This window comes from Epinephelus lanceolatus, chromosome 13 (genome assembly GCF_041903045.1).
Source record: "Epinephelus lanceolatus isolate andai-2023 chromosome 13, ASM4190304v1, whole genome shotgun sequence".
Classification (NCBI taxonomy): Eukaryota; Metazoa; Chordata; class Actinopteri; order Perciformes; family Serranidae; genus Epinephelus; species Epinephelus lanceolatus.
In genome coordinates, this window is record NC_135746.1 from 23,307,889 (window position 1) to 23,332,016 (window position 24,128).

At 40.8% G+C, this 24,128-nt stretch overlaps 1 protein-coding gene across 4 annotated transcripts in view; it reads right to left on the reverse strand.

Moving 5' to 3' along the window:
* Positions 1-681: 681 nt before the first annotated feature.
* slc24a4b (solute carrier family 24 member 4b) overlaps positions 682-24,128 on the reverse strand; it is a 47,399-nt gene continuing 23,952 nt past the window's right edge. The window contains exons 4-17 of one of the 4 annotated variants that reach the window (XM_078173895.1): positions 21,056-21,130; positions 20,852-20,936; positions 20,635-20,738; positions 16,851-16,925; positions 16,720-16,745; positions 16,174-16,227; positions 11,333-11,427; positions 6,494-6,663; positions 6,109-6,244; positions 5,352-5,518; positions 3,934-4,048; positions 3,361-3,473; positions 3,180-3,245; positions 682-1,970 (exon numbers count right to left, since the gene is read on the reverse strand). In XM_078173895.1, coding sequence (XP_078030021.1) covers positions 1,821-1,970; positions 3,180-3,245; positions 3,361-3,473; positions 3,934-4,048; positions 5,352-5,518; positions 6,109-6,244; positions 6,494-6,663; positions 11,333-11,427; positions 16,174-16,227; positions 16,720-16,745; positions 16,851-16,925; positions 20,635-20,738; positions 20,852-20,936; positions 21,056-21,130 — 1,431 coding nt within the window. In that variant the 3' untranslated portion in view covers positions 682-1,820. Of the gene's footprint in view, positions 1,971-3,179; positions 3,246-3,360; positions 3,474-3,933; positions 4,049-5,351; positions 5,519-6,108; positions 6,251-6,493; positions 6,664-11,272; positions 11,428-16,173; positions 16,228-16,719; positions 16,746-16,850; positions 16,926-20,634; positions 20,739-20,851; positions 20,937-21,055; positions 21,131-24,128 lie in introns of all 4 variants that reach the window. The other 3 variants (XM_033648892.2, XM_033648889.2, XM_033648891.2) reach the window with 3 other exon arrangements.

Consider the following 24,128-nt stretch of genomic DNA (forward strand, 5'->3'; position numbering starts at 1 on the left):
TGTCTGGATTGCAGTGTGGCTCGTAGCTGCCGATTTCTGTAAAGTGGGTCGGGCGGTTTCCATGGAGACGCCCAGAAGCCCTCCGCCTTTTGCTGTGCTGTGGAGGAGCTGCGTTTTTAATGTCCCAGCATGCACTGCAGACAGAGGCGGGGTGTGCTCATGGTGTTAACGAGGTTCCAGTCAGTTCCGAGAGTTGAAAGCCCAGTGTGGGAAAAAAACGTAGCGTGGGCCCATACCGAGCACGCGCACACACACGATTGTTCTCTCTCACACACACACAGTCACAGATACACTGAAAATACACACGCACAGAAGGAAGCACTAGTTGATTCAGAATGAGAGGACGGCTGTTAAAGTGCAATATCTACATGTAACTCAAAATCAAGAGACCACCACCATCGCCATCTCCTGGAGTTGTCCATCTCTGAGTTTCCCTGATAACCGTCAGCTGTGGTTGGCACCCCCGTCCTGCGTAGAGGGGCTGCGGTACCCCCTACTGGCCAGAGGGTGTTATAGCAGACAGTCAGTGTTGAGAACCGTCTGGTTTCTTTGCATTTTTTTTAAAACAACTACCTCCATTCTGCTGCTGTCTCAAGATGACAACAAGTCACCTGACGATGAGAGGAATCTGATGCATCCCACAGATCTGGAGCCAGTTTTTTTTTTATCTGAAGTTGTGCAGAGGGAAAAGTGGACTGACCCGTCGCTGAATGAAAAGAACGCTGGGGTGGAGTCGCCGCCACCGCCAGCCAGGTGCCCCTCTGAGTGGTCAAATCTCCTTACAGCACAAAGCAAGAAAAGCATTTCCATGTGCAATTTGTTTCAGTGAAAAACAGGCAATGTCCTATATTTGCAACAAGCTCTCCTCTGCATTTCATACTAGACAAAACCTTGGTTTGAAAAAATAAATACAAAAAAAAGTGTTTACAAGTTTACATTGTGCAGTGTTGCATATGCATAACACCCTCACAGTCGTCTGATCTGGACTGTGATACATCTTGACACAAAGTGTCCTGACAAAACGTCTTTTTTGTTGTTGAAGAAAATAAAGCAGATTTGATCAAGCAGATGAGGGTCGAGGAGCTGCGGAGGGTGAGTGAAGCGCTAACAGTATCTGCTCCCTGATGCCAAAGGCCATGCCAGGGGAGTCGGGTCCAGGCTGGAGGAGGGGAGCTGCCAAGGACAAAGCCCTCCTCCATGGAGGTTAAGAGGGGGGAAAAGGAGTGTATTTTTTCTTTGGGTGCTGGGGTAACTGTAATTTTTTTTTGTAGGAATGACTTTAAGGGGAGTTCTCGCTATGTGGGAGTTTTGGTTGGAATCGTAGATTTTTTTTTTCCTCTTACAGACTCTGGTTTGGTTTGTGGAAAGGCTCTGGGAATGGTGTGTGGAAATCTACAATGTGAAAACAGTGAAAACACACACCGACAATCAACAGGGGCACTTATGATTCTGGAGGTCCTCGACATCTAAAGGCATGCTAGATGGGTAGAAAGTTAACAGGCGCACAGAGGAACTAAAGACTTTACTGCAATAACAGGCAATGCCCCGAAATAATGGGCATTAAGGACCGGCACTGCGTGGAGGACAAGAGGACAAATTAGAGACATAGAATGGACTCCACTCTTACATCGTGTACTGCCTCTTGGGAGGAAATGAGATTCATATTCAGGACTAAAAGGATTACAGGAAAGAGCGCAAGAGGGGAGAAAAAGAGTCTGCAGATAGGTCCAGTGTTATTGAAAAAAATAAATAAATAAAAGATTTTTGGGGGTTGCTATGGGAGCGTTGAGGTTTTGGTATCCGAGGCATGCTGCTGTGCTCTAATCCTCCATGCACATGGGCAAGTTGACGAAGGTGAAGACGTTGTACTCGATCATGACGGAGAAGCAGAGGAAGATGGCGTACAACACCAGGACGTAAATGCCCAGCTTCACGTCCAGCCGCCATTTGTTCAGGTGGATCCCCAGAATCTGCACATACACAAATACATTAGAGGGGCTCGTGCCGGCTCAGGTATGCTCCACATAAAACCTTGCTGTGCACCTTTAATGAACGCACCCTGAACTGACTGAATATCTTACAACTTACCTGTGCAGCTAAATCATGATATGCAAATCTCATTCTAAAACTGTAAGCCACAAGAGGCATTTTATGACCTTTGATGAGTAATTACACTACAGCAGTGCGTCCATCTTTCTTTCACTGCTGGAAAGATGGTCTTTGCAGAAAGAACTTTTGAAATTGGTGCAACATGACCAGAGAAAAGTGAGAAAAAGAGCTGTTGCATTTGCTGTCAGTCAAGAAGTAGAAAACCTACAACTACCAGAATGCACTGCCAATAAACGCTCCCACTGGTGGGCATTGACGGTGAGCTAAAATATGTTTCTGACAACATTTTAGGCGAGAAATCTGTAATGCAGTGAAAAAATCTTGGTTTATACTTGATCACCGCTGCCTCATTTTACAGTTTGACCAGAGTTTGCTCTGAGTTTGTGTCCATGGCGGCCACAGGCATACAAAAATAAACATGTATAATCTGTAGTTTGAGCAACGGCCCCTAGAGCCCGAGCCCATCTGGACGCCGGCAAGATGAAGGAAAGTTTACCACAGTTCATTCACACATACTACCCACATTATGATACAAAGCTGATTCAAAATTGGCAAAGTATCCCTTTAAGAGTTTCTGTAGCTGGCACATTACTGATCTGTGTGTGTTTAAGGTGCCAAGGTTGGAAAAACATTGACAAACTGAATCACTGCAGTTTTTTTCCCAGGGTTATATTTTTATTCAAGGATCCACTGTGAAATAGAAACTTATGCAATTCAGAGTTCTGGTCAGAAGTTTCTAATTTATTATTGAACGCTGTGTAACTACTTGAATTTTGTTCTGCTCATTCCAGAAAAAAATGCTTTACCTCCTTTGCACCAGAGTATTTTTCACAGGAAACACCCCGAGTGTTTGCAACGCTGAATTTTTACATTTTGATGAACCAATTACATAACTTGGCTCAGTCACTGTTGCATAACAGTGGATCAATCCTTGATGAGAGATGCTGCACAGGGGTGTTATTATCTATAATAAAGCACTGTGGATTTTTACTTTAAACACACACAGTAGCCTGGTTATGTTCCTGGATGGGGTCAACATGACCGGTGCAGCGTAAACATCATTTACTCACCGTGAGGGCGACGGAGCCCAGCAGAAGCACCACCGAGTACAACAGGCCCCGGCTGTTAATCATCACCTGCGACACACAGAGACATAAACAATCTATCTTTATCAGCTCCTCAACATTAGACATAAAAACCAACTGGATTTTGGTTGGGGTTTTTTACAGTCAGAGTAAACAAGCTCCTCACCTCTGATCCATAGCTGACACACATGGTCTGTAGCGCCCAGGGGACCCCCAGTCCCACAAGAATATCAAACACGTTACTGCCGATAGTGTTGGACACTGCCATGTCTCCCAAACCTGCAACAAAACCAAAAAAATCTTTAAAAAGCAGCTAAAACTTAGAGCACAGATATACAAGATTTTCATCTGCACTTAGAGGTCAAAAAAACATTTTTATTTCCAACTGAAGATTAACGTTTTGCTGTTCTGTACTTTGTGATATTCACAAGGGCCCTAACCTTCTTTCAGCTGCAGGTAGTGACACAGCCGGGCTACACTGCGATGTCTATAAACAGCTTTGCACTATTCCCTCTTGTTCCTGTGCTTACTTCCTACTTTTTCGACTTCTCTATATGTTACATTTGATTTGTAAATGCTAACAAAGCTTGTAAGCTAACACTTTTCTATCCATCCGTCTATCCACTTAAGAATAGGGACATCCCAGTGAGCACTTTCACCACAAAAGGCCCTGGTGCCTAGTGATACAATAATGTGCAACACGCAGCAGTCTAAAAATGTTTCAGACAGAAAGGTGTACCTTGCCGAGCCACAATAAGACTAGCTATGCAGTCTGGGACGCTGGTGCCTGCTGCCAGGAAAGTGATGCCCATGATGACATCAGGGATTCCCAGAGTGTAGCCGATTATAGTCACCTGAGAGAAAATTACAGAGTGTTAGAGCTCAAAAATAGCACCAGCTGAATGAAAAAATAGCATGTCAACCTTCACACCAGATGCCCATATTTACAGGGGACCCATTACTGCTTTCCTTATTTTCTATCCTATAAATAACGTCACAGTGTCGGATGCTCATATTAAACATGGCCAAAGTTTCATAGCCAAAAACGTCAGTCTTCAGGTGTCTGAATACTCCGTTTCCTATGTTTGTATTCTAGTTTTTCTAGTTTTCGCAATGACCTCCCAGCACCCTACTGCAAGTGCTTACTAATCTTGGTTGCCAGTGCTGTTGATTTCTCCCCAGTTTTGAATCACATTCCTGCTGGAACATTTCAGGTTGTGAAGCTTTATTTGTGATTTTTTTAATGGTAGAAAGTGCTGCTGTGCTCTCATCACTCCCCGGCTGCAACAATGGTGCAGAGGTGCCGAGATAAGTGGAGCTGAAAACACTGATCAGTCAAAGCAGACTGGGCTTTTCGGAGCATCTCAGACAGAGGGTGAATACAGGTGTTCCAGCGCAGACAGTATGAGGAAAATAGAGAATGTTTTGACCATTAACACACATAAACATGTTTTGTAGAAATCCACAATATAAACAGGAACCAGAAATAAGCACAATGGGTCTCCTTTAATGTTCCCTTACTTAGCTGCAAATGTTTAAACCTCAGAGTCACAATGGTTCAGATAACATTATTAAATCCACCATTTTGACAGCAATGATAAGATTATAAAAAAAATGTAGTTTTCTTGATACTATGCCAATTCATTTTTGCAATATCCTTTTCTGATTTGTAATCACTTAGGATAGGTTTATAAACTGTTATCAAGTTTCTATTAAGTGCTTATAATGCTCCTATATGCAATAATAACGGTGTTAATTATGCTATAGTTATCACATATATTCTTATTAATGGTAATAAACATCTTATTCTGTCTTATAAGTGCTCATTAACTGTTAATAGGTGCTTATTAAGCATTAATTAACACTTATTACAGTACCTTAACAAAGTGTTACCGAAAAGAGTACTGTAAATAATAATGTCCATTGATTTTATCTAGAGGCCTTGATGGAGTTTTTAAATTTCTTTTCTTCAACCAAAACTCTCAACACCAAAGATTTTCAATACACAGTGATGAAAAACAGAAGAACAGCTGGAAACAAAGTACGTCTGCTCAATAATTTAACTACTCCACCAAGCAAAAATGGCATTTGAGCACTGGTACACTACAGTGAGTAAATCCTAAAGCTGTCCTGGTGATGCCTCACAGTCTCACTCACCATCCAGACCATAAAGTAGGAGAAGATGGCAATCCAGACGGTGGACAGGAGGAAGGAGAGCATGAAGAATTTCTCCCAGCGAGGCTTGGCACAGTTCGGGACAGTGAAGAACAGCAACAGCAGCAGAGGCCACGAGATCAACCACTTCAACTTGCTGCCAATGCCCCCTGCAGCAGGGATACACACATTAGACAAGAGATTAGCTTCCTGCTCTTTAGCAATTTGATGGAAAAAATTATTGCCTAAATGAAATACTAAATGCTACTTTCTTAGAAAGATGCCAAAAGACGTTGTTTAAAAGAAAAAATACATCACAGTTTAAATAATTACTATCAACAAATACCATGACCGTGATGACTTGTAGCCTCTCTCTCTCTCAAGTCGGCAGCACTGTTCAAACCACATTATCCACAAATCTCAAATTGCAGCTGGATTGCTGACGTCATTCTAAGCAGACATATTGTCCTCTGTCTGCTGTAAGCGCCAACAGAATATGCATTTTTCCCACATTTTTTATTTGAAGTCACTGACTCATTCAAGCGAGGACATCAATAACTACTTAAGTAGAAAGCTGCGTATCATGCTTATTTCAACTTCTTAAAATAAGCAAGACAGTAAGACATTAAATAGATTCATAAATATGTCAAAGATGTTGTAAAAATGACATTATTCCTACATTATTCATACACCCTGAAGAATCCATCCATGTCTGCTAAATTACACAGACATTCATCGGCTGAATACACGAATCACGTACTTGGAATGTGAAATGGCGAGATTGTTATGTTCTCCTGCGTCTCGGTGGGTTTGTCCTCTGGCACGTTTCCATTCTCGATCTCGACCTTCCCGTCAATCACTTGTGTCTCCACACCATTGGCGGCTTGGACCAACTTCTGACGCTTTCAGAAAAATGAAACTAAGTCAAAGAGCACATGAGCAGGCACTCTGCTGCTCTGACTGTGACGCTACTGCCATGTTTTTTATGCATTGTTGTTTCTGCATTTATAAATGAAAAACATAAATACATGAACACTGTGTGAGGGAGATAAGGAGACTCTGAGGCGAATTAAAAACTTCTTGAAAGTAAACTCAGAGCAGCAGCAGATATATGATCGTACTGGGGCAACAACGCCCTGCTGTACCTCTGTTATGATGAGGCGGCTGGCCATGCGCAGACGGGTCTTGGGTCCAAAATGGCTGGTGACCATGACACGGAGGCCAGCTTCTGGGAACCTGAACTTTGTAGGGCTGGCGTTCATGATCTCGTCCACCATCACTACTGATCCCCGGCTGTAAGCCTTGGTGGGCTTGACTGAGGGGTGCAGGGATGTGATGCAAATATAAAAAATAATAATTTAACTGACAAATTACCTGTGTTTCAATCATACTAGCAAGGAACTGTTTTCATCTGTTTCTATCTATTTGATGTGTTTTATTCAAATGCATGTAATTAAAACCTTCCTGATGGTGAACTGTGACACCCTGTTGGAGCATCCTAGACTGCAAATTAAAACTTGAGAGTAATTAAAACTTAAGAGGCATCAAGAGATATGCACTGCACTAAAAAAGTTTGTAGTGTCATTTTGTAGGCTGGAGCACTCCAGCATCACGGGCCAAATTAATGAGGAGTATTAATGGGCGCTAAATCAGTGCTATTTAGTCACCATGTCAAAGCTGCACCAGGCAAGATTCTTATGTCAACACACACCATACTATTACCTTAAATCACAGCGTGGGCTCAGGAATCCGTAAAACATAGTATTTCACCTGGATGGGCGTGGCTTTGCATGACGCAGCAGTGCATGCTTCGTCTCTACACTCCAGGCTTTGAATGCATGCACATGTTTTATGATAACCTGCGTGCACCTTTGTAAGAATCCAGAACGGAAATGCTGAATTATTTTGATTTGATGAAAATGAAAAGTTGGACTGAGCAGCAACGTATGGGCTAGTTTCATTACTAAAGCTTGGAAATTAGACAGACAACACGTATGAAGGTATCACAGAATATACTCGTCATGTTACCCACAATCTGTATGTTTGGTTTCACACCTATGTACACATCTGAGTCTTTGGATATAATTAAGTATAAATGTCAGTACTTGTTAGCACTATTAAGTTGTACATATTTCCCAGTATAATGTTATGATGGTCAATTTGAGAATTTATCAGCAGTAAAGAAAAAGTCATTTAAAATTCTGCAGAGAAGTCTAGTTGTGGTTGCAGGTGGTTTAAGTTTTGCTGTCTTATCCACAAAGTGACAAGATGACCCAATCCAAGCTGACGAGAACGCACATCAGGCACACAACTATTTGTGTGACGCAGTGCATAAGGCACTGACCCTGAGTGAAATAAGTTTTTAGGGAATCCCATGCGGCCTCTGTGTGTACAGTTGAATGCCTATGCAACCTATAGTCAGAACAGCCACTCTTACTGACTCTTACTCACTCTGGGTTCATTTTTACAGAGAACTAAAACATGAAAATAAACTATTCCCCATTTTCTGGGGACCTCCTGGAATTCCCTCAAGGACCCCTGGTTGAGAACCACTGCTCTGGACAACAGTGTGAATGTCTAAGATCGTGCAACATGTCTCCATATGGAAAAAACCATGTATCTCTCAAAGTGGATATCATTTTAGTGGACAAGATCAAGTCAGTAAAATTAGGGGAGGATGGCAGAGAATACTGGCAAGGGTAATCGTAAATGGCATATGTTCAGAGTTAAATTCTAAATTTCTGCCATCCTCTGCAACAGAATTTACAGCCGGATGTTGTATATCTCCTTTAAACAAGGCGAAAACACAGGAAATCTGGACAGTTAGTAGACATTACTAGAAAAATTACAAAAAATAATCAACATTAAATCATATTCATATATTTTATTCCATTCTTTGTAAACAATACGGCATATTTATTGTAAAAAAAATTGTCAGACTGCTGTCCCTTCTGCCATCTACTGTCTGCCTGATTCCATGTGAACTCAGTATTAGTTACTACTAAAACGTAGAAAAAGTTTCTTAACCCATAATGAACAGTGGTGATGTGATTGAAGACTCACCTGTGAACACATGTTCAGATGGCATAAAGCTGCATATATTATCAGAATGTAGCTAAGGCACGTATTTAAATATGAAGACTCACACAGATTTACAGGAAAAGCTTGCTTGGCTAAAAGTCTCCTTTTGGGCTTGAGCACATTAAGTCACAGTGGTTTTGATGTTGCAGCAGATTAACGGTCCCAAATGATTTCCTCCGTTTTTCCACTTCACTCGATCCTCGTATCATGGAGGAAAAGAGGAGTTTAAAATCTTTGGGATGTCCCCCCTGGACTCACCAACTTTAAAACCACCCCACTTTTATCCCTTTGGTATAAAACATCACACACCAGCTGAGTTAACACGACTGCGTTGTGTGCGCTTACTGACATCACATGATTTCTGGGCACTGAACTTCAAATAGCTTTCTCAAATTGCCTGGTGCAGCTTTGAAGTTTGCCTACCAGTTGTGAATATTTATGGATCGTCCGAGATTGATTTCAAAATGACATGAAAGATGTAACCTCTGGCATCTTTGAGCTGATGATCTCAAACTGTTAGGCAGGTGTCTGACATATTACAACACATGCTCAGTCCACTTCAGTCAATTTGGGCTCTGACAGTAACACACTTAAATGTTTTATTGGCATCCTATAACTGCTCATTTGCAATGTGCTCACAGTTAGCTATAAGAGGCAGTGTATAGGGAATAAAAAAGTTCTACAGTACACTTATTAGTTTAACTCTGCCTTAATTGGACTTATTATGCATGCAAGAATGCACATAAATTAACTGTGTAAACAGAGCCGGCATAAACATTTCCTCTTGTGAAATTCATTACCACTTCAGGAGTGAGTGGGTCTACGCCCCAGAGACCGGCAGAGGAAAAGTAGTATGCAAGCAGAAAGAATTGGCACACAGCAGCACAACACTGTTGACAGTAAGCAAGAATAAGTTTAGTAAGGCTAAACAGACAGGCATGTTAACACTAGTGCAGCCAAAGTGGGAAGGGTTAAATCTCTTCAAGGGGTTAAATGTCACTGATTAGATGCTTCTGAGAGGTAAAAAGCAGCAGAGGAAGATGTGGAGAACTGTGGCTATGAGAAAATATCACCCACACATAACATTAAGAGATGTTATTTAGAAAAGGCAAATTTTTCCAGGAGTTTTTAATAAGTTTAAAACCCAAGACAACAAAGTCCCCTGACATTTCACCGCATTACCGCAGGAAGATTAAAGAATATCTTCATTATGGTGTTCCTGTTTTAAACAAGAGTATTTCGCTTTGTGCCCCCTTTATGCTCAGATAAGCTCCAGTTGCTTATCAGCCACAAGAAGACTTAGCGGGCAGAGAAAATTAATGGAGGAACATAAAGAACTTCCCGCAGGAAAAAGAAAAACGGGGGACAAACTATCTTTCTTCGGGAGTGCAGTTCACTGAGGTCAAAGGACTTCCTTATCTTGGGAAAATTTAGCACACTGTGGTCCTGCAGAATCATATTTAAAGGAACAGTTCGACATTTTAAGAAACACAATTGCTTTCTTGCTGAGAGCTGAGAAGATGAATATGTATCCTGAATATAAAGCTACACCCAACAGCCAGTAATGTTAGCACACTGTAGCATAAGAAAAAACAGGTGTGGACAGGGGAAGACCTTTAGACCACCTGGCTTGGTCTGAGGGTGCCAAACCTCTAAACCTCATTAATTAACATGTCAACTACTGATCGTGAACTTGTACTGATATCACTCTCATGTCTATACATTGAATATGAAGCTACGGCCAGCTGCTGGTTAGCTTAGAATAGCATATGATGCGACATTCACCAGTCAAAGTGTACATTTGTGCCAAATTTGGAGGAATTTCTTCAAAGTGTTCGTGAGATATTGTATTCAGGAGAATGAGATGGATGTGACAACACAGTAATCTTGACCTTTGACCACCAGTATCTAATCAGTTCATCTTTATTCCAAGTGGATGTTTGTGGCAAATTTAAAGAAAATCCCTCAAGCTGTTAACGAGGTATTGCATTCATGAGGATGAGATGGACACAAGGTCAAAGTGACCTTGACCTTAACAAACAATATCTTATCAGTTAACTGTTGAGTCCAAGTGGAAGTTTTGCCAAATTTGAAGAGATACCTTAACGGTATGCCTGAGATATTGTCTTCATGAGAATGAGATGGACACAAGGTCAAAGTGAACTTAAACTTGACTATCAATGTCAAATCAGTTCATCCCTAAATCCAAATGGATGTTTGTGCCAAATTTGAAGAAATTTCCTTCAGGCATTTTTGAGATATTATGTTCCATAAGAATTAGACAGACAAAGTCACAGTGACTTTGACCGTTGACTATTAAACTTGAATCAGTTCATCTGTAATTCCAAGTGGACGTTTGTGCCAAATTTGAAGAAAGTCCCTCGAGGTGTTGAATTAAATATTGCATTCACCAGAATGAGATGGACAAACAACCCTGCTTATACCACTCTCTTGTCTGTACACTAGATAAACCGTCTTTATGCCAAACTAAGCTAACTGGCTACTGACTGGAGTTTAATTTATTACTGTATTACTGGGCAGATGTGAGAGAGCTATTGATCTTCTCATTTAACTTTCAGCAAGTTAACAATTTATCATATTTCCCAAAATGCCGAACTATTGCTTAAATCAAATTTCAGCATAATACAGTAGCTTAAAGCTGAAGCAGTTCAAGTTAGTTCAGCGGACAGGAGCAAATGTTAAAGCCACAAACCCTCTAGCAGAAGGAAAAAACCACAGTCTTCCAAAGAATCAAAGTCAAATCTCCTAATACGTTTTCATTTTAACATGTAATTCCTGGCATAGAATTGTCTTGGGGACCCAGCCTGTCTGATTAACCTTACCTTCTGAGAGTAAAGGCGATGACGGGTCGTCATCCCAAACATAGTAATAACTAGTATTACCGTCCTCCATCTCACTGCTGGCTGCAGCGTTACCATTGGCCACGTTCTTGTCTGACTTTGACCCCATGAAAAACCTCTGCATGCTGGAGTTGAATCTAGTAAACAGATGGAACATAATCCCTAAATTAGAGATACTGAAATAAGTCAGCCCAGAGTACAAAATGGAAAGACATAAACAAGACTCACATTTGCAAATAGGGTTTATGAGCTCCAGATGAAAGGCTCAGACTTGTTTGAAATATAGATATAGCATGTATTCATTAGCCAAAATAAATTGTTTACTCTCCATACATACCATGGAGTGAATTTAGGGTGCCCTACTTCCTAAAAACCAGCATCAGCATTACACTATATAACAAATGGCTGAAATGTGCTGCTCTGTGTTAGAAGAGAAAAGGAAGGAAAAGTGTTCCCAGAGGCCAATCACGAGGCTTTCATAAGCCACACGGGCACTTCAATGAGACCATTTGAGTGCCATTACAGAAAAATGGATCACAAATACTGAACACGCTGCTGCTGCCGCCTGCCTTTGAACAAAATGTGTGCAGAGTAACACTGGCAACATCACAAGAGCTGCTCTGTCCCTTTCTGAGAATTTCAAAAGCTAAGAGTAAAACTAAAAATGTCTTGTATTTTATGATTTGCAATAAATAATTTAATGTCATCATCTTAATTATTATGGAGCCCAAAACTGACAAGCTGCAAAAAACAAACACTACCGTTAGTTAAACTGAGTGTAAAAACAAATGCAGAGCTTCTTTCAACCTCGAATCAAGTGATAAAGAGAAAAAGCTTGCTGGACTGAAACACTGTCAGCTACATGCACTGAACACCAGCCTTGTTAGCTAGCTACCTACAGTGTTGCCAGAACGGTTTGATGTTTTCCAGCCCAATAATTGCTCAAAATTCGCCCCAATTGATTTTTAAAAAAGCCCTAGCACTAGCAGCATCATCACAATTTGTTAATATGACATAATAATAATAAAAAACACTTGAAGTGTATGCATGTGTACTGGAACATGGATGGAAAGGTACACTTACATCATACGATGCAATTAAACTATTTTCTATTTCCGTCCTCTTTCATGATGTAACAGCTAAAATAGCAAAAATAATAGGTTTATCCAACTTGGCAAACTGCAACAAATGTTGAGTGTGTCATCTTACAGTGTGCCTCCAAAGCACACAGGCATTACCAGGGAGATAGCCGTGAGAGAGGGAGAAAGAGAAAAGTGCACACTACCAAAAACCCAAATAAATAAAGATGTTGCGATGTTGCAAGCATAGGCGGTGAGGTATCCATTATATGAACATACAGATTTGTAAAAAAAAAAACACTACAGTTTATTAGTGTTTATATGGTAAGTCACAGGTGGGTGGTAATGATGACAACTCATCTCCTCTCAGCAGAATGAAGACAAATTATGACATATCAAAGTTGTGCTGAGTGGCTACATTTTTAATATATAATAATTTTTAATGTATTTATAAACCAGCCCAACCTAGGGTGAACTAGCCCAAATTCTGTCCACCCACCTACGCCCATTTTACCCCACACAATGCAACCCAAGACGGCCCAACTCCATCCATTCTGGCAACATTAATGTCGCTACCCGGCTGTAGCTGCAACGTCATCATAAAACTACAAATGTTCCAACACCATTTTTTCCTTTCCGATAACTACAATAGTAATTTACGACATTACCTACAGACCGACAAAATTACTGAGTAAGAGAATTCAGATACATTTACATTAAAAAAAAACAAACATTTGAAACATTGGTAAACTTGAGGGCAAGGATTTTTTAACACTAATGCTTTCAACAATTCTTGTAGAACTCTTTCCTCAAAAGAGTTCTATGGATAAAGGTACCCAAACTTGCTGTTGGCTGATAGAGTTCTAATCCGATAGCACTGTGTTAAAAAATATTAATCTACAGCCATATACTAACCCTGTACAGATGTGAAAGATGTTAAACCCTTTGTAAAACATGAATAGCTACATAAAGACAAAGAAAGACAGAGAAATTGCGAAACTGCTGACATTTTGCTCAACATTAATGTTACACTGTTTACTGGAAATCAATACTTCTTTGCATCTCTAAAACAGCAGGACAGTTACCAGCAGCTGCACAGGGCAACTTGCTGTGTAGCTGCTGTTTTAGAGCAGCGAAGAAGAATTGATTTCAAGGAAAACTGTTGTTTTATCCAAGTGTGAAACTCATGTTTATATAATAAATTACGTGGTATCAGATTAGTGCATGAACTTGCAAGATGGCTGATACCTGATCCAGAATTTTAGGTAGTATGGGAGGGATTTTCTTAACTGCTTTTGGAGCAGCAGAACAACATCAGCCAGTGCATGTTAATATTAATCTTGTGTACTGCTATTTTGCAGCATCACAATATAAACTGCTGTAACAGTGGCTATGGGATTTTATCGGGAACTGCCCATTGGTCCGACAGCCCATTGTTCCGACCATATTAAACCTATTGTTCCAAAGTCCGTTCCGAAATCATCATGATGCCCTGTGGTTAAGGTCTGGTTAGGTTTAGGCACAAAAACCACTTGGTTAGGGTCTGGAAAAGATCATGGTGTGGGTTAAAATGAAAAAGAAAGTGGCAAACACATAAGCCGTGAGCCTGCTCCGCCTCAAGCCTTTCCCAGCTGACCCAGAGCCGGTCGCGGCGCACCATCAAGGTAGAAATATGCCTGCCGGGAGCCGTTCAGCACCGCGGACCGTCGGACTAATGGGATGTCGGACCAATGGGCTGTTGGACCAATGACATGGACCCATTTTATCTGCCCCGCAAATGCTAACAAAATTAGCTAATGCTACTCAGACGTTTTGAGTTTACTTTGTTTGACATTATCCCGTTCAAATCCCCTGTCCATTCAAATGGACACAACTTTTCTGGGATGTCTAGCACTATAGTTACTGTCATCTGACTCCACCCAAGTGCACAAACTTAATTGATGGGATGTCCATAAGCCAAATCACAATGTTCAACATCATCTAAAGTGGACTGCAGTAAAGCCACGCCCCCTTTTTTAACAAGCATGGCTGACCATGAGGCAAGGAGGAACCGCATGGCACATTTCAGTCCATAAATCATATTGTTATAATACATCATTTGTGTTTAAACTGTGTTTAAAGTGAACATGAGATGTTATGTTACTTATAAATGTCATATGAATTAATCTTATGAAAATTTACGCCTTTACTCAGAGCTTCTTCAAAAACATCTGTCTACTGGAATGGAAGGTGGCTCTGTGTGTTGCCTAAAAATGAACAGAGAAATCCTGTTTAAACAGGGAAACACTGTTCTGATGTGATTTTCCGATGATACAATCAGCTTGTAATGCATTTTATTGATTGTGTACACAGAGTATTCATCTCAGGAGGTTTTCAACATACTGTTCACTGGAGACACCACAGGAATTAAGGATATTTTGAGTCATGAGGACAAACACAATGCAAAATATAGAGGCAATGTGTTTTAAAGCATCACTTTATTCATTGATGTGAGTTTACCATTCATTCAAAATAAATAATCTTGTATTTTTTGTTGAAAAAAAATTTGTTAAGACCATTTATTGTAAGTAGCAGTGTCAGTTTCTTATTACATTTTTTACAGTCAGCTACATTTTGTCAGTATTTGGCTCAGGTAAACTTGACTAATGACATTAAAAAGTAAAAGCTCCTGAGTTAAAGCATCAATAGGATTTTTTGTTGTTTGCACATTTGTGTCGTAACATTCTGCCCTGTGCTGTTATTTGTTTTCACAATTGGCAGCGTGTGTGCTATTTGAGGAGACAGAAAAGAAAGACGTAACAGGAAGGTCAGTCAGTGCTCTGATCAGGGCTATATAAAACCCACTCTACTCCATTTTGACTGGAACAGCCCAAAATGGTCAGCGGATATTTTTGGGAGAGGGGAGACATATGACAGCACATCCTACAGTAAGCACTTCTTTCCTCCAAATGAGAAAGGAGAGGAGTGATCCGGTTAAGCCTGTGCTCTTAGCCACTGCAGAGGGAGAAAGATTAAACTCTTATGGCAGGGAGAGAGCAGGCTGCTGCTGCTGAGTTTAACACAGATTACCAGCTGGACAGAGACAGCGGCACAGGACGACGTGGGTTGGCATTATGCAGTTTGGACTATAAAGACACAAATATGGCGTAATAGTGTCTGTATTTTAGGCAAACAATTTGCTCATACAAGCTGAAAGGCGACAGATTGAGACGGGAGATGAAAAGGCAGATTGTGACCTAAAAATATGATATGTACCCCCCCCCCCCAAGTCAAGTATGTTTCAAGGGACAGCTGTTTTATGAAATAAAATGCATCTGAAATACGGATTCACGTTTAATTATCTGCTGAAATCAAACTTTAAAACACCTAAAATGCCAAATTGAAAACATCTGCAGCACTGAAAAACCAATTCATTCCAATTCAATCTAGAATTAAATGAATACATTTTTATATCTAGTAGAATTTTCAAAGACCCACAAATGAGAAACTGTAAAACTGTTTCCCAATAAGCATCATAATTCAACATTACTCATTAGAGGAGCAATCTTTCTACCACAAGGCTCCTGAGTTAAATCTCCAGCACACACGGGGACCTGGATGAGACCCTCCCCTGCAGCTGCAAACCCACTCTTCTCTCAATGAAACTACTGAGTGCACTCATCATGGTCAGCCCACAGGCGTTAGTGTGACAGAGTTTAAGCATCTCTACTCATGCACAAATTCAGGAATGTGTCATTAGTCACCTCAACTAATTGATTAATTTAGTAAGGAACAACTGAGTGATTAAAAATGTGCAGAACTCACTTCATGACAAGGATGTATCCAGCGTACATGACCACCAGCACCAAACTCTCCCACCTGATAAGAGGAAAGATACAGGATGAGGGTTAAAATGACACACTGTGAAATATAAATAGAATATCCAGGATCTTATGGCAAAGGTTTAGGACTTGGGACTTGTAAGTCTTGATTCAGGACGTGACTTCGGATCTGCCTGTCTTGAAGTTGGACTTGACTTGGGACGTGGGTGCAAAGACTTGAGACTCATTTGGGACTTGCAAAACATCGACTTGCTCCCGCCACTGCTAACTTGTAATGTAACATAGTTATAACATTATCATCGAAGTCTAAATCAGTAACATTAGTTTTAACACTACCTGTCAAGGGTTTGCTAACATTAGCTACCATAAGCTAACGGTCATACCAGATCAGGTAAGGCTTTAGCAGCAAAGTCACTAAGTGTGATTTTTATTGCTTAGAAATTTAGCTTTTTCATAAGATTGGGAAAAATATATTTCTTCTTTCAAAAGTTACACTCACATTTAGACATGGACTGGATGAGTAACTTACCAAACTATCTTCTCGTCGTAGATGAACTGAAAAATGAAGGAAAACATTTCTCTTAGACTTAAAAAAAAACAAATTCAAAGATGAAAGTCATGGCTGGTGTTCATCAATAAATTCAATGTGTTCAAACTTACTGCAATTAAAGCCACAACAGACAGGATGTAGTAGAAGGAATCCCTGAAAACTGCCCACCAGGTCAACATCACCACCTGAGTTCACCAGGAAAAAAAAATTATTATTTAGATGTTTTCAAGATTACTTCATTTGTCCCAGTGGATATTTATGTTGGACATTAAAGCTGCCACATAAAAAAAGGTGCAGAAACAGATGTGAAGGGCATAACACAGACAAGTGCAAACATAAAGTGTATTCAAATAAGTGCAACGCAGGCCCTCATTTTACACCGTCTTTATGTTTTCAGTTTACAAGATTCTCTGATAGAGGAATGAAAGATCTTTTATGCATATTCAGGTATCTTGTCCTGAATTTAATTGGAACCCTGTTGCATTCATGTGATGGAACAGTTTGTATTCTGGACACATGACATGGGGGGTCTGTTCTTATGCACTTTTCATACGTTTTCCTACATAAATAATCTACCAAAATTTGTACATACTCCACATAACTCCCGTTTTACGTAACCTACACTGGCTTCCAGTATCTTTTAGAACTGATTTTAAAATCTTTCTATTGGTTTTTATGGCTCTTAATGGCACATTCTTGGAACCCATCGGCTGTATTTGGCGTCTGACTTCCGGCAGACGGCGATACAGCCTCTGGGGGCAGACCCCTGATTTTTTGGCATTCCAGTTTGATTTGGGTGGAGGAGGCGAATTTCCGTTTCCGACTTCCGTTTATATATAAGTAAATATGCTGAGCCATTGCGATGGATTCAGAGTTTGCAGTGACGGCAATTATGTTCCGCCTCGTTAGTTCACCGCATGGAGCGTTTAACCTGGCAACAACTGCAGCCGGCTCAAACATGATTGATCAATATCACACGGACTACAAACAGCCTAGCACCAGAAACCAGAGGTTTTCCGCTCTTCTTCTGGAGGCAAGATCTCCGGAGTTTGCCTACAGACTGAATGGAGAGTCTGTATAGAGAGACTATTAATGGCATAATCCCCTGCTATATCAGACTCCCTATCACCTTATGTCCCTCCATGAAGCCTGAGATCCTCCATAGGTGCTCTTTTTACTGTTCCTAATGTCACTACAAAAATCTTTGGGGATGCTTCTTTTAGCTGCTACGCCTCAAAATATGGAACACCCTGCCTTTAAAGGAGCTATATGTAAGAAATCTAAAGCAAATAGTCATAAAATCCTCCTAATATGTCACAGAGACTAAGGAATAATGTTCAAATAACATACTGATCTCACCGACAACAATAGTACGGCCAGAATATTCGCATTTAAAAAAAAAAAAATTTAACGGTCCACAAATCATGTTTATGTTTTGAATTTGTGTTTTGGCCTGTTGCGCCACCCACCGCCGTCTACCAGTCACGCAGTCAGTAGAGTCTCAGCATCAGTTACAGTTACAACTGAGCAGCACGGCAAGCAGCATTAGCAGTGTCCGGGTACATAGCATTAGCAGCTGGCTCCTCCTCAGCTGTATCCCGGCAGCAGCGTTAGCAGCAGAGAAGCCGGACTTGCTCGAACGGTCCGCTGGAAAACCGAAGATCATGGACGTGGCGACGCGGCCCTGCCACGGCAGCCGCCCGTGGGCAAACAAATCAGTCTCCAGCGTGCCGCTGTCCAGCAACCTCGAATCTGTAGGGGAGGGGGGAGCGGACACGACTCACGGCAGTATTTTGAATTTGAGTGCAGTAACCGTTTTGGCCACATTCTTACATACAGCGCCTTTAAATATTAGACTTGCTGGCTCAGTGGACAGTTTTAAACGACGACTCAAAACATATATCTTTAGGGGCGTCGGTGGCTTAGTGGTAGAGCAGGTGCCCCATGTACAAGGCTGTTGCCGCAGCAGCCCGGGTTCAACTCCAGCCTGTGGCCCTTTGTTGCATGTCACTCACTCTCTCTCTCCCCCTTTCACACGTCTGTCCTATCCATTAAAAAAGGCTAAAAATGCCCAAAAAATATCTAAAAAACAAACAAAAAACAAATCTTTAATACAGCCTATAACTAGCAGCCGTCTGTTGTAATATTTTATATTTTTAATCACTCGATTAATTAAATAATTGAGTGATTACTTAATTTATCTGATTTCTCCTTAAATGAGTGGTGTATAATTGTATGGTTTTATTTCTGTTGTTTGTCTCTGCTGCTCAATTGTAAAACACTTTTTCATTCTGTGCATGAAAGGCGCTATATAAATAAAGTTAATTCATTCATAGGTAATCATGAGCCAGTAATCTGTGTACAAGCCAGGTATTAGGGAAGGCTGCATTCATGTGACCAATGCACTGACAGGTCTAAAGAGCAAAGCACATGACGCTCCCCCAGGACTTTCCCCTGGAGACTGGTTTTCAAAACTTTGAGTGAATTTTAAGACATTTTACGGTACGTCGTCACTATGTTTCTTTCTCTATACCTAGCCTACATAAGCGTACGTGAAGTACATAACTTTATGGTAATGATGTAAAGTCATTTGTGGGGCACTAATTCCTAGGATACCATACCAACTGTCATTTGTACATTTTCCTAAGCTAACATGCGAACTGTTGAATGAGGATATGTTGCCTGTTTCACAATAGTCGTTTCAAAGAGCACTTATAGAGGGAGGATGCTCACTCATCCCTATCATTTTCACTGCTGTGTAGACCAGTCTTTTTTTTTTTTTTTCATTTTAGCTTATTGGATATATTAACAAACCAAGCTAAGATACAGTAACATCATTTACACACTATCGCAGCATGATAAAATAATAAAGATATTTAATTGGGATATCTCCCATTGCCATCCCCGGGCTAATGAGTTTAATCATTACTTTATTTGAACAACTTGTCATTTATTTTCCAGATCAGGTTATTTTGTCATATTCAGGATATTAAATGTAAAATGTTCCACACTTTTAGAGAAAAATGATCTGTTGACATATGGTATAAGCCGAAAATACGAACTTATTGTCTCATAAAGAACAGTTACAGTGTGGAACTTTACGTGAAGTATAATCTAAACAAAGGACAAAGATCCATGTGTGCACAGCCGCCCTCAAGACTGGAAGGTTTAACGCCACCCCAGAGGAGGACAGAATGTGTTTGTTGTATTATTTAGATGAAGTTGAGACTGAGGTTTACTTCTTGTTTTACTGTCTTGTATATTAAGAGATAAGGAATGCACTTTTCAGTAAGATGACCTCTATCTATGTTGATTTATTTTGGTTGGATGGTCGTGAAAAATTTGAGTTTTGTTTCAGAAAGGGAACCTTTTTTGTGGCTGACTTTCTTTGCCCCAGATAGAAGGCAGAGTATGCTGTTTCTGGACTGAACAGTGAAATAACATGTACTTTGGGTTGTTACTGGAATGTCATTGTAATGGTGTCTTGTAAAGCCATTGAGCACATGTAGGTGTGCATGACACAAAAAGAAAAATCAATCACATAATTCCCCTCTGTCGAACCTCAAACACTTTTCTTTAACTGCACCTATATGTGTTAGAGTTCTGTGAGGCAATTTGGTAAACACATGTGGTATCATAAAATGCACTTAATATGTAAATTTTACTTGACAGAGAACACTTAAAGAAACACAGATTTATGATCCATTTACGCCTCCAGAGTTTAGTTCTTCATTTCCACTAAAACCAGTTCTGAGACAGCTAACTGAAGCAGATGGCTTTGTTTCCCCTCAGCAAAAAACTTCTGCCACACATGTGGTCTCCTGCAGTCTATAAATAAACAGAATGATGCAGCCAGAGCAGTAAGTCACTCCCTACACATACACACAAACACACCTGTCCAGCGAAGATCCCACAGACACCGATGATGCACAGGATGTTGAAGACTGCTGAGCCCACGATGGTCCCCACCCCCACATCGCCGTGGGTGATGAAGACACCTGCACAGGGGGGAGAGACAGCCAATCAGAATCAGCGGTGACACCAACCATCTGGGAATGTCTGTAGTGTATGCACATACTGTACGTCTGTATATGTGTGTGTGTGTCTCTACCAATGACAGATGCAAAGAGCTCTGGTGCAGAGCTGCCAGCTGCCATGAAGGTGGCACCAGCAACATCTTCACTCAGATCTAGTTTCTGCAGGAACAAAACAAAGACGTCTTTGTTTATACTGAGGATTAACCGGCACTGTGTGACTGTTAACACTGAAAGTTTGATCACTATCTCGATCCCCCCCCCCCCCCCCCCCAAAGTACCTCGCAGATCTTCTCCAGCGATGTCACAAAGTATTCGTCACATGTTATGGCGAGGGCCAGAAACATGTAGAGGGCCTGGAGACAGAAGCAGCAGAGTGAACTTTCAAGTGTGTGTATATGTGTGAGGAGAATCAGTGAGTGTGTCCCTGTGTAGATACACCCTTAATCAGCAGAAATTAGCTGAGTTAATAGAGCCTTGGCAGAGCAAGATACTCCCTTGCTAAAGGACGGGTGAAGGGGATTCTCAAAGCAGAGCGCCCAATTAAAATAAAGCCTGCATTAAAAATCAAATGTCAGTTCAGCTACAAGCCGCTTTCGCTTACATTTTAAAGAAATCTACAGGATCTGTCAGGATAGATGTGAGAGAGGAGCCTATTTCAGTAGCAGAGGCGTTCTCTATAAATTATAGATCAGCTGTGACATCATCACGGCCTGGCTGCCTCAGTAGCAGTGCTCTGCTCTATGCTATCCACAGGGGGCAGTGCAGGACTGCAGTATGATCAGAGGCCCCACACACTTTATGTTACTCCTCTCAGCAGTGATGCCAGGACAATAAGTCGTATTTCAGTGCGAGACACAAAGATTTAACGAAGTGTAAGCGCAGTAAACTGGACTGGTACTCTGAGTGTCCCAGGTGAGGATCTCTGTGCTAATATAACTCTCTATGGGGAGAAGTGCTTAAAAAAAGATGCTTGACTCATTTATGTCACTGAACTTGTCCTGTGAATACAAAAGGTCAATAGACACAGGGTGCGTTCAGGGCCGGAGTTACTATTGATTAAAATGGGGTCATCCCCCTCCATGTACTTTTATTTCTTTATGGCTTTACAGGTTTCAGCAACCAGGTGCTCTACAATTAAAAACATACACATGTTGAGGGTTTTTGACGCAACATGTTCAAAGGCTGGCTCCTTTTTTTTTTTTGTTTGTTTGTTTTTTGAGATTTTTATATCATTGTGAAATTTCCAGTAGCACTCCTGATGTATTCAAATCCGAAAATTCAAATTTGGTCTGCATGTTTTAGCCTCAAAGTGCTGTTTTCCCACGCCACCTCTAAAAACCTTTCCTGCATGACCTGACATAAGTTTCTGTACAATGTCTCTGCCATATATAAACGTACAGCTGTGGACGCCACATTAGTTTGGTTCCAAAAGTCACGCAATAACAACTAAACTAAATGATCAAGGCAGCTGTAGACCAGCCTTAATCTGTGCTGTAGCCTACGTCACTGCTTTCTAACAGTGCTTTGACTGGGAGGTTCCATTTAAAAAAGAACACAGATGGACCTGCCCTTTTAATTTGAGTACTCTAAGGATAAGTTCACATTTTCTGAGGTGCCCCTATGAACATTGAAACAGGTTTGCTTGCTGTGGTCATTCCTCCTCTTTTAGGAGATCCCTTCCTCATGTGCTTCCAATGTAAAAGACAGAATCCACAGCCCTTAAATATTCTGCTCTTTTGGACCAAGCATGTTGCTCTAACAATCTTATAATGCAGCGTGTTCCCAATGAATATATCTCTTGTGTGCTTCACTCCTCCGCAGAGACTCTTTCTAAAGTCTGGAACCCTTGCTTAAAGTACATTGGATCTACGTTGTCATCTTCCATATTACAGGGGTTTCCTAAATTGGCTTAGTCTCTGTATATTGCCTGTAAACCTGACTTCTTGTAACCTTGCCATTTGCCTATATAGCTTGTTTTTTTTGTTTGTAGCTGCCTTTGTGTGGTTGTCGGAGGTAATGAAGGTCGGGGATGATGTAATGCCCACTATTTTCTTATTTTTAACTACTCATTTTATTTGTCACGTCCTGTCTGAGCTACTTTGCTCTGTGATGTATGTAAAAAATGTAGTAAATATATTCTTTAACACAAAAAATCCATAGCCCTCGTATTCAAAGTTGAATCTGAAGCTAATATGAGGAGTCAGCAGATTAAGTATAAGACAAATCAAGTGTGTATCTGCCAGTGTAAAAGTCTTTTTCGGTATTAAATCCCCTCTGTGTTCTCCTGCTGAGCTGCAGTGGAAAAGTTTACAACTTTAAGTCAGATGTGAAAAATTGTGAACCTATCCTAGAATCCAACAACATAATACATTATTAAGTTTCAGCAGTTTGAGAAGGCTTTGAAACAGCGTAAATAAAAAATCCATTAATGTCCATTTCATTTCTGGTTTCTGGTCAAATTTTTTCTGAGCAGGATGTGGAGTGTGCCAGGAGGGGGGTCCTCATGACTTCAGCATTTCTCAAATCCTGACTAAAACCCTGGATTGCAATTGACAAAAGGAAACTTTTTAAAGCCAGTTAAATCCAGCATGAAGAGCGAAACCTCCTGCTGAACAACACCTCAGAACTCCACAGGTGGCTTTATGTCGAGCCAGTGGAGCTTAGCATGACTGAACGCAGATGATAATGGTTTTTCATGTGGGGAAGCAGCTCGTACAATATAAATAATGGACACGTGTCTGTCCTTATTTCCTGTCCTGGGCCTGCATTTATCAGCTGCCTCAGCATTGTTCTAATCAATCATTCTTAAATTTAAACTCTGACTAAAAACACTCAGAGCAGCACTGACATATTTATGAAGGTTTCCACACACACACACACGCTCCTGAGTTTAAAGCTCTCCTTTGAGAGACATCATCGCTTTACGACACTCAGAACTGTAAAATTAAATTAATGACGTCTTGTAGTTGCTCAGATGTTACAACGTGCATTCAGTACATTCAAACAACTGTGAGGCTGATGCTAGTAGGGCATATTTGGTCTACTATATTACAAGCCCTATTAAATGTGGTTGTGCCTTTGCTACAATAACTAAGGAGACATTTATGATATAATATACTAAACGCACAGAGCTGGCTATTCAGAGAGCTTTCAGTCATATCCCACAGCCTTCCCCAGCACTAATGAGCTTCCCTCTATCAAGGATGTGAACCTCCATGCTCAAAAGTGGGGAGACCGGGGTTGGTTGGCACACTTTTCACCCTCTGCAGTACTTCTCTGGCATATTTTGTTAGAATATTCTAACCAGCTGGAAATAAAGGTCTCAGCTATAAATTATTATGTTTTAATATA